Below are 16,392 nucleotides of genomic sequence, written 5' to 3'. Positions count from 1 at the left end.
AAATTCCCTACCCTATTCTAAAATACAAAAGTAATCAGCTCTTTTACCAGCCCTTAAAAGGGCTTTTTGCGGGGCATGCCCCAAAGTAATCAGCTCTTTTGCCTGAAAAAAAAAATACAACCCCCCCAACATTAAAACCCACCACCACATACCCCTACTCTAACCCACCCAAACCCCCCTTAAATAATCTTTTTAACACTACCCCCCTGAAGATCTCCCTAACTTGAGTCGTCTTCACCCAGCCGGGCCGAAGTCTTCATCCGATGGGGCAGAAGAGGACATCCAGACCGGCAGAAGTCTTCATCCTATCTGGGCAGAAGAGGACATCCGGACCGGCAGACATCTTCATCCAAGCGGCATCTTGTATCTTCATCCATCCGACGAGGAGCGGCTCCATCTTCAAGACCTCCGGCGCGGAACATCCTTCTTTACCGACGACTACCTGACGAATGAAGGTTCCTTTAAGGGACGTCATCCAAGATGGCGTCCCTTCAATTCCGATTGGCTAATAGGATTCTATCAGCCAATCGGAATTAAGGTAGGAAAAATCTGATTGGCTGGTGCAATCAGCCAATCAGATTGAAGTTCAATCCGATTGGCTGATCCAATCAGCCAATCGTATTGAACTCGCATTCTATTGGCTGATCGGAACAGCCAATAGAATGCGAGTTCAATACGATTGGCTGATTGGATCAGCCAATCGGATTGAACTTCAATCTGATTCGCTGATTGCATCAGCCAATCAGATTTTTTCTACCTTAATTCTGATTGGCTGATAGAATTCTATCAGCCAATCGGAATTGAAGGGACGCCATCTTGGATGACGTCCCTTAAAGGAAACTTCATTCGTCGTTAGTCCGTCGGTTGAAGAGGATGGCTCCGCGTCGGCTCCGTTGAACATGGCTCCGCTCCGGATGGATGAAGATTGAAGACGCCGCCTGGATGAACACTTCTACCGGATGGAGGACCTCTTCTTAGCCATTTGGATGAAGACTTCTACCGGATCAAGGACCTCCTCTGCGCACCTTGGATGAAGAATTCGGCTCGGCTGGGTGAAGACGACTCAAGGTAGGATGATCTTCAGGGGGTTAGCGATAGGTTTATTTAAGGGGGGTTTGGGTGGGTTAGAGTAGGGGTATGTGGGTGGTGGGTTGTAATGTTGGGGGGGGTTGTATTTTTATTTTCAGGTAAAAGAGCTGATTACTTTGGGGCAATGCCCCGCAAAAAGCCATTTTAAGGGCTGGTAAAAGAGCTGATTACTTTTGTATTTTAGAATAGGGTAGTAAATTTTTTATTTTGGGGGGCTTTTTTATTTTATTAGGGGGCTTAGATTAGGTGTAATTAGTTTAAACTGCTTGTAATTCTTTTTTATTTTTTGTAATTTAGTGTTTGTTTTTTTTGTATTATAGTATAGTTTATTTTATTGTATTTTATTTTAGCTAATTGTATGTAATTTATTTAATTAATTTAATGATAGTGTAGTGTTAGGTGTATTTGTAACTTAGGTTAGGATTTATTTTACATGTAATTTTGTATTTATTTTAACTAGGTAGCTATTAAATAGTTAATAACTATTTAATAGCTTTTGTACCTAGTTAAAATAAATACAAAGTTGCCTGTAAAATAAATATAAATCCTAACATAGCTACAATATAATTATTCGTTATATTGTAGCTATGTTAGGTTTTATTTTACAGGTAAGTATTTAGTTTTAAATAGGAATACTTTAGTTAATAAGAGTTAATTTATTTCGTTAGATTAAAATTATATTTAATTTAGGGGGGTGTTAGGGTTAGACTTAGCTTTAGGGGTTAATACATTTATTATAGTAGCGGCGAGGTCCGGTCGGCAGATTAGGGGTTAATACTTGAAGTTAGGTGGAAGCGACGTTGGGGGGGGCAGATTAGGGGTTAATAAATATTATGTAGGGGTCGTCGATTTTAGGGGCAGCAGATTAGGGGTTCATAGGGATAATGTAGGTGGCGGCGTTGTGCGGTCGGCAGATTAGGGGTTAAAAACATTTATTATAGTGGCGGCGATATGGGGTGACCTCGGTTTAGGGGTACATAGGTAGTTTATGGGTGTTAGTGTACTTTAGAGCACTGTAGTTAAGAGCTTTATATACCGTGTTAGCCCATAAAGCTCTTAACTACAGCCTTTCCATGGGCGTTAGGAGTCTTTTCGGTAGAGGGTGTACCGCTCACTTCAGCCAAGACTCTAAATACCAGCGTTAGGAAGATCCCATTGAAAAGATAGGATACGCAATTGGCGTAAGGGGATCTGCGGTATGGAAAAGTCGCGGCTTGAAAGTGAGCGTTAGACCCTTTACTGCCTGACTCTATATACCAGCGGGCGGCCAAAAGCAGTGTTAGGACCCCTTAACGCTGCTTTTGACGGCTAACGCAGAACTCTAAATCTAGGCGTATGTTTATTTGGCTTTTATTCAGTTTGATACTGCTCTTTAAATTTAGAGTATCTTGTAAACACCAGCATTATTTATAACTTACATTCAGAGACTGTTGAAATGCCCCAACAGATGAGCTAGTAGTTTACAAATGTATCGAACCTCCCAACATTTTCTGGTAGATTTCCGGAATGTTGGAGGTTAAAGTACTTGAGGGCAGTGGCATTTTGTGGGTGGAGCTGCTTATAGGAAGGGCAGTAGTGTCAATCACAAAGGGTGGGCTGTGGGCGTGTCATGGGTGTGGATGGGGGGGTCATGGAGAGGGCTCAGCGACTCTCTTAAAGGGACATGAAACCCATCATTTTTATTTCAAGATTCAGATAGAGCTTAGAATTTTAAACAACTGTCCAATTTACTTATATTATCAATTTTATTCCTTCTCTTGGTATCCTTTGTTAAAAATCAGACCTAGATAGTCTTAGCAGTAATGCACTACTGGGACCTAGCTGCTAATTGGTGGCTGTCATTCGATTACCTGATGTGTTCAACCACTGATGTCTGCAGCATATTACCCACTTGGGAACAAGGTGACAAAAGTAGGAGATCATATCAACATATTTCAAAGAAGTGACAGAACATGGACGTGAAACAACACACGCAGATATTGAGCTTGGCACAAGAGTTACCACCCACAATCTTTGGGTCGGAGGTAATTTTGTTTGCTGAATACCGAAGCAATCCAGGTCTGTGATTTTGCATGTACTTTAATCAATAAATGTTACGTTTTAAGTCAAACAGGAAATTACATCATGTCAGTTGTGTTATCACAGCCTCAATTTTACATTTCACTTAGACATTACAAAGGTCCGCTACAAGGACACGGCCTATTAAGCACAATTTGCTCATCGTACATTTCCTTGTTTATCTACAATCTTTGGCCATGAAGGGCCCTACAGGAGGCAGATACACGCTCTCAATGTAACAGGGCGTTCCTGACACTGATGTTGTAAAGTTACAAGAGGTTGTCAATTTTAGTGGATAAAACCTGTATGAATTGATGTGCTTTGTAAATGTAGGCAGACTGTATTACACAAGTTCTTAGATCTGGACTACACTTAAATGCCTGCAGTAAAGATCAAATATTTATCAATATGGAACTATAAAATAGAAGATTTCATATTTTTTAAAACATATTCTTCAGTAATGTGCATTCAAACTTGGACAAACGCAAAAAAACAAAACAAAAACAAAACAATTTGCACTATTCTTTGCATTTGTTTGCAAATTCAAAAATGGTTGACCCTTTAACCAATAAACACATGCAATAAACAAAAAAAAATGTAGTTGATTGGTTCACGCGGTTAAAAAGGCTTCAAATTTGACAGTATTTAATTGTGATCCAGCAAATGTCCTTGACAGCTGATTAATTCCTGTATCAGCCAATAAGTGTGCAAACGTCACTTTTGTACTTGATAATTCTGACCCCATTAACAAACAAACATTTTAATAAATTATTCTACTACTGTTACTTTACTTACGTTTAAGCTACTATCTAACTGCGTCTCTGTTCCTTGATGATGTCCCCAATAGGAAAAAGTGGTCGTTGGCGGCATTCTGAACTTTTTGGAGCCTGATTTCTTCTTGTGAAAGCGCAACACACTGAGATTGGTGCAAATCCACATTTCAGTGCATTACACTTTCACTAGAAGAAATCCGGCTCTGAAAAAAACCCGAACGCCATAAGCGGCCACCATCTTCCGCTTTCAGAGGCACCCGGAACTTCTAATTGCTTATGCTTAGTTCCAAATCACTGCATTGGTCATTATAGGATGAAATTGAAGAATTTCTTTGGTTGCAAACATTTCCTCCTAAACTAATTTTTTGTCTAATGTTTACAGTTTATACCATCAACAAAGCTCTGACTGAGCTGCAAATCTCCATCAAAATCTGTCTCTAAGAACATAGCTCTAATGTCCTTATTGCATTTGGCTTTAGACTAATTAGTTCACTTCACCATTATTACTAAATAGGATTAATAAGAATAGTGGATCAAATCTGGATGTTTGTCACATGGCCTCTGATACAAATCTTCTTATAAACCTTACTTAACATGTGAATTGGATAAAAACTGCAGTAATACTTCTTACCAGACAAAAGAAAAATATTTGTCCTGTTACTGGGCGAGGGGATGTAGTATTTTCTTTAGGCATGGGTGCTAAGGGGAAGTTTCTTCTTTTTGCTTTTTTGGGAACAGGCCATGAACGAACACAAAAAAATACACATCCCAGAAACTTGGACTTCTGCCTTCTCTTGTGAGAGCCAAGGCATCTTAATGGTATGAAATAACGCGCCTTCAATCTTTTGCTTTACAGCTGTGGTAAGACCTACTGAAAAGCATATTTTGGATATGATTGTGGCCAATATTTAAATCCCAGTTGACTTTAAAATGACCTTGTGTTTTACCACAACAAATAGGTTAAATAGATGGTGTACAATGTGGTAAGAATTTTGCAGACATATTCAGGGACGTGCTTGGAAATGATGCCTTATAGAAAAAGTAGTGCATACATGGGAAAATGTTCCAGAATAAGTGGTATAAAGTTATACTTGGGGGAAATTCCAAATATTTTTCATGAATGCCATAAGGTTTAATGTGGACATAAAAATGAGAGAAAAAAATCTATTTTTCTATGTTTCTATTTAACTGAGCATGCCTCAATGTCCTGTGATGTCTGAAAGATTCACATGGGGTCTCTGGGTAATACAACTGTTTTTTTCTAATAAATTTACAATCTGGCATTTGTTAATTTCTATTTTGGATTAGAAATTTAACAGTTTAACAGATTAATATCACATGGCCGCTAAAAAGGCAAAAATACACTTTCTTGCTATTGTATATAATAATAAGAAGGTAATTTATTGTTGGTAAACAATTCAGATTCAATAGTCAAGAATTCAGACTTGGTAAACATGATGTGTCTGAAAAGCAGGGACACAAATGTTACAAATTGTGACATTCGTATTGTAGAATGGATGTTCCCCTTGACATCCATTCCATAATATAAGTAATTCTATAGAATGAATCCTAAGATTCAAATATTGATCTTTCATATTCAAATACTGAATATAGCAAATCAATTTGAATTGCACATATAAATATGGATTCACACAGAAGTACATTAAAATTTTGATTTATGAATATCTAAATGCTACATTTAATAATCAAATGCTGTATTCAATATAGGGAAAATTAAATTATATTTGACAAACAACAAATGGTCGTCAAACATTCAATAATCATTTACAACAAACATTCTTTACCAACATTGGGCCAGATTACAAATGGAGAGCTAACCATTTTTTTTTCGTTTTGCTCATATTAAACTTTTAACACAGGCGGGTTAGCGCGCATATTACAAGCTGAAAGTAAAAAGAGCAAAAGTTTGATATTGTGACAGCATTAACTTCTTCTCCCATAAACTTCAATAGAGCGTACTGTTAAATAAAAAAAATAAAAAACAACTAACACTTATCGCTCGCACACTAACCCAACACTGCATTATACTAAGGTAGTAATGAATATTTTACATTACAATGTTCTTCAGATAGAAGAAAATTTTCTTTTAACTATTTATATATATATATATATATATATATATATATATAGTGTACTAGCGATATTGCTCATTGTGACCCTTTCTAACAATAGAGTGCCACTTGTAATCTAGCCCACTATAAGAAAATACAGAAGATCAATGGACCATCAGAAGCAAAGTAGAATACCATGTATAAAGCATTAATACAAATCTCTGAATTTATATTTGATTTTGTTATGTTTTTTACACCAAAATTATTTAGTAAATAGTCAATAGCTAATTATTAAGTGAGATGTATAACAAAGGTTGGGGTTTCTACTTCCTGAAAAGTGTCACAGCAGTTCATTAATGACTTACCAAGCACTGGCCATCAACACAGACATCAAAAGATCCTGCTTCACAAGGTGTGCCATCTTGGACTTTCTCTGTGTGCCTGACATAAAAGCGATATCCAATTGGACGGCAGTTAAGTTCACATCTCTGGTTGCCTCGTACTGTAATAATAATAATAATAATAATAAAAAAGTAAGTTTATAAAGTGAGGTAATATCCCAGAAAGAAAAGACACTGCACATTGAAAATTAAAACAATGCTTACAACCTACTCAAGGAACAACTGACGCACTCAAACTGCTTATATGTCTCAATTCTCAGATGGTGACTATAAATAAACATTGTATTTGATACTTTCTAAGTATTTCAGTTCTGTGTATTCTTACTTAAAATCAAAACAAATAAATAGAGGGGGGCCTAGCTCAGAACAGTTTAGCTACAGGCTATAACTCCAGAATCAAAACAGACCCAGGACTGTAGCCCTGGGTCAGTGTGTGGTATAAATACCAAACCAACACTGTAGCCCTGGGTCAGTGTGTGGTATAAATGCCAAACAAACACTGTAGCCCTGGGTCAGTGTGTGGTATAAATGCCAAACCAACATTGTAGCCCTGGGTCAGTGTGTGGTATACATATCAAACCAAAACTGTAGCCCTGGGTCAGTGGGTGGTATACATACCAAATGAACACAGTAGCCCTGGGTCAGTGGGTGGTATACATACCAAACGAACACTGTAGCCCTGGGTCAGTGTGTGGTATAATACCAAACCAACACAGTAGCCCTGGGTCAGTGTGTGGTATAATACCAAATGAACACTGTAGCCCTGGGTCAGTGTGCGGTATAATACCAAACCAAAACTGTAGCCCTGGGTCAGTGTGTGGTATAATACTAAACCAAAACTGTAGCCCTGGGTCAGTGTGTGGTATAATACCAAACCAAAACTGTAGCCCTGGGTCAGTATGTGGTATAATACCAAACCAAATCTGTAGTCCTGGGTCAGTATGTGGTATAATATCAAACCTACACTGCAGCCCTGGGTCAGTAGGGGTATAATGCCAAACCAAAACTGTAGCCCTGGGTCAGTATGTGGTATAATAGTAAACTAAAACTGTAGCCCTGGGTCAGTGTGTGGTATAATAGTAAACTAAAACTGTAGCCCTGGGTCATTGTGTAGTATATAATAACAAACCAAAATTGTAGCCCTTGGTCAGCATGTGGTATAATACCAAACCAAAACTGTAGCCCTGGGTCAGTGTGTGGTATAATGCCAAACCAAAACTGTAGCCCTGGGTTAGTGTGTGGTATACATAGCAAACCAAAATTGGAGCCCTGGATTAGTGTGTGGCACAATACCAAACCAAAACTGTAGCCCTGGGTCAGTGTGTGGTATAATACCTAACCAACACTGTTGCCCTGGGTCAGTGTGTGGTATAATAACAAACCAAATCTGTAGCCCTGGGTCAGTGTGTGGTATAATACCAAACCAAAACTGTAGCCCTGGGTCAGTATGTGGTATAATACCAAACCAAAACTGTAGCCCTGGGTCAGTGTGTGGTATAATACCAAACCAACACTGTAGCCCTGGGTCAGTAGGGGTATAATACCAAACCAAAACTGTAGTCCTGGGTCAGTATGTGGTATAATACCAAACCTACACTGTAGCCCTGGCTCAGTAGGGGTATAATACCAAACCAAAACTGTAGCCCTGGGTCAGTATGTGGTATAATACCAAACCAAAACTGTAGCCCTGGGTCAGTATGTGGTATAATGCCAAACCAAAACTGTAGCCCTGGGTTAGTGTGTGGTATACAAAGCAAACCAAAATTGGAGCCCTGGATTAGTGTGTGATATAATACCAAACCAAAACTGTAGCCCTGGGTCAGTGTGTGGTACAATACCAAACCAAAACCGTAGCCCTGGGTCAGTGTGTTGTATAGTACCAAACAAAAACTGTAGCCCTGGGTCAGTGTGTGGTATACATACCAAACCAAAACTGTAGCCCTGGGTCAGTGTGTGGTATAATAGTAAACTAAAACTGTAGCCCTGGGTAAGTGTGTGGTATAATACCAAACCAAAACTGTAGCCCTGGGGCTGTGAGTGGTATATGTATCAAACCAAAGCTGTAGCCCTGGGATAGTGTGTGGTATACATACCAAACCAAAACAGTAGCCCTGGGGCAGTGGGTGGAATACATACCAAACCAACACTGTAGCCCTGGGGCAGTGTGTGGTATACATACCAAACCAAAACTGTAGCCCTGGGTCAGTATGTGGTATAATACCAAACTAATACTGTAGCCCTGGGTCAGTTGGTCATATACATACCAAACCAAAACTGTAGCCCTGGGTCAGTGTGTGGTATAATACCAAACCAAAGCTGTAGCCCTAGGTTAGTGTGTGGTATATATACCAAACCAACACTGTAGCCCTGGGTTAGTGTGTGGTATACATTCCAAACCAAAACTGTAGCCCTGGGTCAGTGTATGGTATAATACCAAACCAAAACTGTAGCCTTGGGTCAGTGTGTAGTACAATAACAAACCAATACTGTAGCCCTTGATCAGTATGTGGTATAATACCAAACCAAAACTGTAGCCCTGGGTCAGTGTGTGGTATAATACCAAACCAAAACTGTAGCCCTGGGGCAGTGGGTGGTATACATATCAAACCAAAGTTGTAGCCCTGGGGCAATGTGTGGTATACATACCAAACCAAAACTGTAGCCCTGGGGCAGTGGGTGGTATACATACCAAATGAACACTGTAGCCCTGGGTCAGTATGTGGTATAATACCAAACCAAAACTGTAGCCCTGGGTCAGTATGTGGTATAATACCAAACCAAAACTGTAGCCCTGGGAAACCGAAAGGTCCCCTAATACAAAAAAGAACACCTCCAAGAGTGAGCCCAGCTCATAGAGGCCCAAAGGGACCCAAACAGGGAAAGGAGGCCACGCCTATACTAAGCGAAACCCGGGAGAAGACCGAACAGACGTCTCTTCAACATCCTGCAAGCACGGAATGCAACTGAAGAGGCAAAGTCCTCCCAGTGTCCGACCATAGAATACCAAGGCATTCGACCATGAAAAAGTGTGTAATACACCCAGGTGAAAAACCCCAAGTTTGAGAACACAGAGTCCATAACAGGACGACACAGAGGGTACTTGCGAGGAAGAAGAAGCAGTCAAGCAAGAAACAGACAGCAAAAGCATCCCCCGGATAGAAGGCACACTCCAGGCAACCTAAGTCGCCAGACCTACACACAGATCTCTAAAAAGGGGAACACAAAACCTCAATCGAGGCCCCCCTAGAAGGAGAGTATACCCTCAAAACCCAAAGGAAGAGTAAACCCTCTTCTGAAATCAATGGAGCAAGTTGAAAGAAAAATCTATACCTTAGCAGACTGAGCTAACAGGATAGACTAAACGAGCTCACACATCCAGAGGAGACTGCTACCCGAACGCAGTGCCTTAGACCGCTCAGCCATCCTGACCTGCAGACCCACACCCAGTTGGACCAACCCAGCCTCAGGGATCCAAGACAGTGGAACAAAAAAATTCCGAAACAGGTACAGGAACGAGCGTAAGGAAAGCACAGCCATCCCCACAGAGTACAAGTACAACCTAACTCTGAAAACAGACAACAAGGCCATAGACCTAAGGATCTATCAAAATAAAGGCCCAACAAGTCTGACTTGGAGCCAGCAAGACCCCAGGGGGAACCAATCCCACCTTTCCGCCTCCCATCCAGGAGAAGCCCCAAGCAAGGACTCCATCTCCATAGGGAGGAGAATATCCCCTAAAAAAAAGGGATGATGCCAGAAGGGCAACAACTCCTCAAGGCCCGAAACCACCGGTTAATGGGAAGATAAATTTCCAACACAGATGTCCTAGAAAAGGACCCCCCTACAAGTAGCATGCCAAGCAGAGGCACAGCCAACCCATTCGCCTGCAGAGCAGGGAATCCACGGGAACACTGGCAAGCTGACCAGGGGAATGCAACCCTAAGGCGCACCAGAAATTGAACATCCAGCGCCAGTAGCTGGGTATGAACCAACAATCCTTGAGGCGCAAGCCACACAGTTATCACTAGATGACATGGGCTACTCTTGTGGCAAAGAGTAAAAAATACTCAGAAAACCTGGCCAACCATGACCAGGTCAGGTAGATGGAGTAAGGACATAGCCCAAGTTCCCACAACCGTGGAACACCCGACCAGCCCTGAGATCCAAGATTCCAAAACACCCAAAACTGGGTCAGGAAAAAGGCCAAGCGAAGCTTCAGCAACCGAAGTCTCAGGGAGAAAAACAGGTCCAGGCACCTAATAGTTCAGGCAAACCTTACCCTAGAACTAAACACCCCAACTGGCCAAAAAGTCAGACACAAGGGATATGGATGCATATCCAGAGAATCCGGATAGTGAGAAGAACTCGAAAGCCCCAACCAAAGAAAGGAACCACCCCTATCTAAAGTCCAACGCTCCAAGGAGCAAGGCTAGAAGTCATATGAAGATACTTCTCTAAGCCTCAGGACAACCAAGGGATACCTCAAGGTCAAAAAAATCCTACTAGCAGGACTAGTCTCCCTATCACCTCCGCAAAAGCAGAGGACACAAGGAAGAGAAAGGCACTAAGCCTACCCAGCTCCGGAAAACCCCGAGCTAAACCAAGTCCCCGCAGGGAACAACCATCACCCAGAAACACAGATAAAGGAGATCCAACTCACTCGGAGACAAAGGAAGAAGACCCAAAGGTCTCTTATAACTCAGACAGACAGTACACGTCAAAGAGTAAGAGCTGCGTCTAGATACACTATAAACAGCTTACGCGTACACCTGCAAGGTGTTAAAAGCTGCAACTGGTTTCAAACTGCAAACCTTCTGCATGCTAGACAGCTATCCTGTACAAGCTGTTGGATCAAGCCCAAAAGGACAAATCCAGAGGCCTTAGAATGAAGGCCAAACTGCTCAATTGCGGTAAGGGGCGTTAAGCCCTCCAACCCTCTACCACATGGGGAGGCTCTAGGTTCTGATGAAATCAGATGTCAGATAGAGTGACGCAACGGGAAACTCGCCTGCCCGGCCATCTATGACTAAAGGCTATAAGGACTGAAACAATCCTTCCCGCCTCACGGACCCACAGGTCCTCTCGAATGCTTAGTTGAACATGAAAAACAATTATAAACTTAGCACTCGGGGCTTCTACCGAACCAGCCTAGCAGAACAGCGCCACGTGTCTGAACAGCGGCAAGACCGAACGACAGGACCAACCTGCACCTAGGGTCCTAACCGGCAAGCTGCATGAATTCTCCCTCATAGGGGAAAAAACAGAAAACAGACATATTTAACATAGGACTAACATGTCCAAAACAACTTCCGAAGAAGTAATAAAGAGTATCAATCCCAGAAGGTTCCCGAAGGAAACAAAAACAAATAAAAGACATCCCATCGGATATAAATAAAATATAAGGCAACCAGGAGGTTAACACCCAAAAAAGACACAGGCCTACCCGCAGGACCAGCCAACCGGAGCCCTATCTTTCAAAAACTGGGAAAGATCTCAAACAAATTACAATCAGGAGATCACCTCATCCCCAAATGTCTAATGAGGTGCACCATTCGAATTAGCAGACTGAAAACCCCTGTATCTGGTAACGATAGGGTCATTCAATAACTGAAAAACATGTCTGAGCAATACACGAAGGCGCGCAATCCTGTTATGAAAGGCACAACAGTCAGGGACAGTTACACCCGCGGGGAACTGTAGAGGCCCTCCCCAAGGCAGAAGGCCCGGGACAATAGGGCACGAGCACATTCTCAAATAAACGTCTGGACTCTGCAGACTAACAATCGCCAACATTATGTGGAAGCGAAAACGTGCTGCAACCTCCAGGGGGAACACACCACCCTGCATGGAGAAATCAGAAACTGGGTTACCCGCATGTGTAGAAGTATGAATTGGTAGGGAACTCGCCTCTCGGAGGACAGGACCCCCAGAGGCGGATGGCTCAGCAGTCCCTTGATTCCCCGAGCCCGAGGAACAAGGGCGCTCTGAAATGGCATACGGAACAAAACTGGTCGACATGTGTCAATGAGTCCAATCCGGATTTGTCACCTGGACTAAAGTATGAAAACAAAAATGACACCTGACACCAACAATGGCTGTGACACTCACCACCTCCTATGACCAGACCCCTGAGGGCTAGAATATCTCCTTCGCCACATGGTCAGGAATGCGGAAATGGGGAACGGAACCACGCTCGATCATAAGGTGAACCGAACAGTCCAAAAAAGTGTGCCCATGGGACGAAAGGCAAAGAATGACTGGGGATGAGGGGAATGGGAGGAGTATTTAAGCCTTTGGCTGGGGTGTCTTTGCCTCCTCCTGGTGGCCAGGTTCTTATTTCCCAAAAGTAATGAATGCAGCTGTGGACTCTTTCCATTTAAGAAGAATATATATATATATATATATATATATATATATATATATATTTACACACACACATACATACATATATCTGGGTAATTGGCATTTATACATTCACAACAGCCCACTTAAAGAATGGCTGAGTGCATGAGACTGGAAAGTTTGCAATTTACATCAGTGGTTGTGATATTGTTATCCAGGTCTCTGTAGCAACAGTTAGTAATGGCTATAATTTTGGCAAGTTGAATCTAAACTTTAGAGTCACTTCTGCAGCTGACAGATGATGAAATGTTGATACCAGTTGTTTGCCAAAACAGCTGTTCAGTTATACGATCACACACCAATCCTAAATTCATCAATCTGAATATTAATAAAATGCCCATTATCGTACAGATATGCCTAAAGGTAAAGTATGTTATCTGTGAGCTGTTCCTGTTAAGCTAACAACCTAATTATGGTGCCAAATGGAGAGATTTGCTTTAGGACAAATGGAATGCAGACTTCTCAATTCATTTTCCGGGCATTTGGAGATTGTTAAGAGGTGGAGGGATATTGGAAGCAAGTGAGAAAGAAGAAAAAATGCTAGAAAGTATGAAAATTTTAATTTTACTGTAAACTTCCAAGGGAAGGGACATTCTAATTGCAAAAATGACTTGCTGTCACTTGTGCTTTTTGAATTACTGATCTTAAATAACTATGCTTTCAAAGGGGTAAAATCATAGTGGAAACTACAAGCAAGCAGCTTCTGAGCAGGAAATGACCAGCCAATCAGGAGCAACAGTTGCATACCCCAATGCAGCAAACAGATGTGTTTAACCCTCATAAAGTGGTTAGCGAGGATCAGTAGTGCAAAAAGATTTAACAAACCAGAGCATGTCATTTATTACGTTACAAAGTTCCTTTAAAAGGATTTGTAAATCAAAATTAAACTTTTATGGTTTAGATAAATATTTCATTGTAATAGAGTTATGAATCTACTTATGGAATTTTGAAAATCTTACCTAAACTCAGTAGCAGAATTGCACTACTGGGAGCTAGCTATGGCTTTTTTTTGGCTACACACATACGCCTAGATTTAGAGTTCTGCGTTAGCCGTCCAAACCAGCGTTAGGGGGTCCTAACGCTGGTTTTTACCGCCCGCTGGTATTTAGAGTCAGTCAGGAAAGGGTCTAACGCTCACTTTTCAGCCGCGACCTTTCCATACCGCAGATCCCCTTACGTCAATTGCGTAGCCTATCTTTTCAATGGGATCTTTCTAACGCCGGTATTTAGAGTCTTGGCTGAAGTGAGCGTTAGAAATCTAACGACAAGACTCCAGCCGCAGAAAAAAGCCAGGGGTTAAGAGCTTTCTGGGCTAACGCCGGTTCATAAAGCTCTTAACTACTGTGCTCTAAAGTACACTAACACCCATTAACTACCTATGTACCCCTAAACCGAGGCCCCCCCACATCGACGCCACTCTGTTAAATTTTTTTAACCCCTAATCTGCCGACCGCACACCGCCGCAACCTACATTATCCCTATGTACCCCTAATCTGCTGCCCCTAACATCGCCGACACTTACATAATATTTATTAACCCCTAATCTGCCCTCCCCCCAACGTCGCCGCTACCTACCTACAATTATTAACCCCTAATCTGCCGACCGGACCTCACCGCTACTATAATAAATGTATTAACCCCTAAAGCTAAGTCTAACCCTAACACTAACACCCCCTAAGTTAAATATAATTTTATTCTAACTAAATAAAATAATTCTTATTAAATAAATTATTCCTATTTAAAGCTAAATACTTACCTGTAAAATAAACCCTAATATAGCTACAATATAATTAATAATTACATTATAGCTATTTTAGGATTTATATTTATTTTACAGGCAACTTTGTATATATTTTAACCAGGTACAATAGCTATTAAATAGTTAATAACTATTTAATAGTTACCTAGTTAAAATAATTACAAAATTACCTGTAAAATAAATCCTAACCTAAGTTACAATTAAACCTAACACTACACTATCAATAAATTCATTAAATAAACTATCTACAATTATCTACAATTAAATCAACTAAACTAAATTACAAAAAAAAAACACTAAATTACAAAAAATAAAAAAAGATTACAAGAATTTTAAACTACTTACACCTACTCTAAGCCCCCTAAAAAAATAACAAAGCCCTACCCTATTCTAAAATAAAAGTTTTGCAGCTCTTTTACCTTACCAGCCCTTAAAAGGGCCTTTTGCGGGGCATGCCCCAAAGAATTCTGCTCTTTTGCCTGTAAAAAAACAATACAATACCCCCCAACATTACAACCCACCACCCACATACCCCTAATCTAACCCAAACCCACCCTTAAAAAACCTAACACTAAGCCCCTGAAGATCTTCCTACCTTGTCTTCACCACGCCGGGTATCACTGATCCGTCCAGAAGAGGGTCCGAAGTCTTCATCCTATCCGGCAAGAAGAGGTCCAGAAGAGGGTCCGAAGTCTTCATCCTATCCGGCAAGAAGAGGGCATCCGGACCGGTAGACATCTTCATCCAGGCGGCATCTCCATCCGGCGCGGAGCGGGACCATCTTGAAGCAGCCGACGCGGATCCATCCTCTTCTAACGACGTCCTAAGTCTGAATGAAGGTTCCTTTAAATGACGTCATCCAAGATGGCGTCCCTCGAATTCCGATTGGCTGATAGGATTCTATCAGCCAATCATAATTAAGGTAGAAAAAAATCTGATTGGCTGATTGAATCAGCCAATCAGATTCAAGTACAATCGGATTGGCTGATCCAATCAGCCAATCAGATTGAGCTTGCATTCTATTGGCTGTTCCGATTAGCCAATAGAATGCGAGCTCAAGCTGACGTTGGGGGGCAGATTAGGGGTTAATAAATATAATATAGGGGTCGGCGGTGTTAGGGGCAGCAGATTAGGGGTACATAGGGATAACGTAGGTTGCGGCGGTGTATGGAGCGGCAGATTAGGGGTTAAAAATAATATGCAGGGGTCAGCGATAGCGGGGGCGGCAGATTAGGGGTTAATAAGTGTAAGGTTAGGGGTGTTTAGACTCGGGGTTCATGTTAGGGTGTTAGGTGTAGAATTAGGAAGTGTTTCCCCATAGGAAACAATGGGGCTGTGTTAGGAGCTGAACGCTGCTTTTTTGCAGGTGTTAGACTGCCCCATTGTTTCCTATGGGGGTATCGTGCACGAGCACGTTTTTGAAGCTGGCCGCGTCCATAAGCACCACTGGTATTTAGAGTTGCAGTGGCGGTAAATTATGCTCTACGCTCCCGTTTTGGAGCATAACACAGCCCTTCTGAGAACTCTAAATACCAGCAATATTTAAAAGGTGCAGGGGAAAAAAAACATGCGTAGCTAACGCACCCCTTTGGCCGCAAAACTCTAAATCTAGGCGATATTCTTCTTGTCATTGGCTCACCAAATGTGTCCAGCTAGCTACCAGTAATACATTGGTGCTCTGAAGCTAACTTTAGCTATGGCTTTAACCTCTTTGCAATTGTAATTTTTTAATCTGTGGTTGGAACAGGGTTCTCTAATCCTTCTGTCACAATTTCTTTTCTTGTCCCATTCTTGCTTATATATATTGGGCCAGATAACAAGTGGTGAGCAAATTTTTT

General features: G+C 41.5%; 1 protein-coding gene across 2 annotated transcripts in view; it reads right to left on the bottom strand.

The window, feature by feature from the left end:
* ADAMTSL4 (ADAMTS like 4) overlaps positions 1-16,392 on the bottom strand; it is a 419,450-nt gene that overhangs the window by 93,959 nt on the left and 309,099 nt on the right. For both annotated transcript variants that reach the window (XM_053705462.1, XM_053705467.1), the window contains one exon: positions 6,358-6,494. In XM_053705462.1, coding sequence (XP_053561437.1) covers positions 6,358-6,494 — 137 coding nt within the window. The remainder of the gene's footprint in view (positions 1-6,357; positions 6,495-16,392) is intronic.

Source organism: Bombina bombina, chromosome 1 (genome assembly GCF_027579735.1).
Source record: "Bombina bombina isolate aBomBom1 chromosome 1, aBomBom1.pri, whole genome shotgun sequence".
NCBI classification, from domain to species: domain Eukaryota; kingdom Metazoa; phylum Chordata; class Amphibia; order Anura; family Bombinatoridae; genus Bombina; species Bombina bombina.
This window is presented reverse-complemented; position numbering and strand designations above follow the sequence as displayed.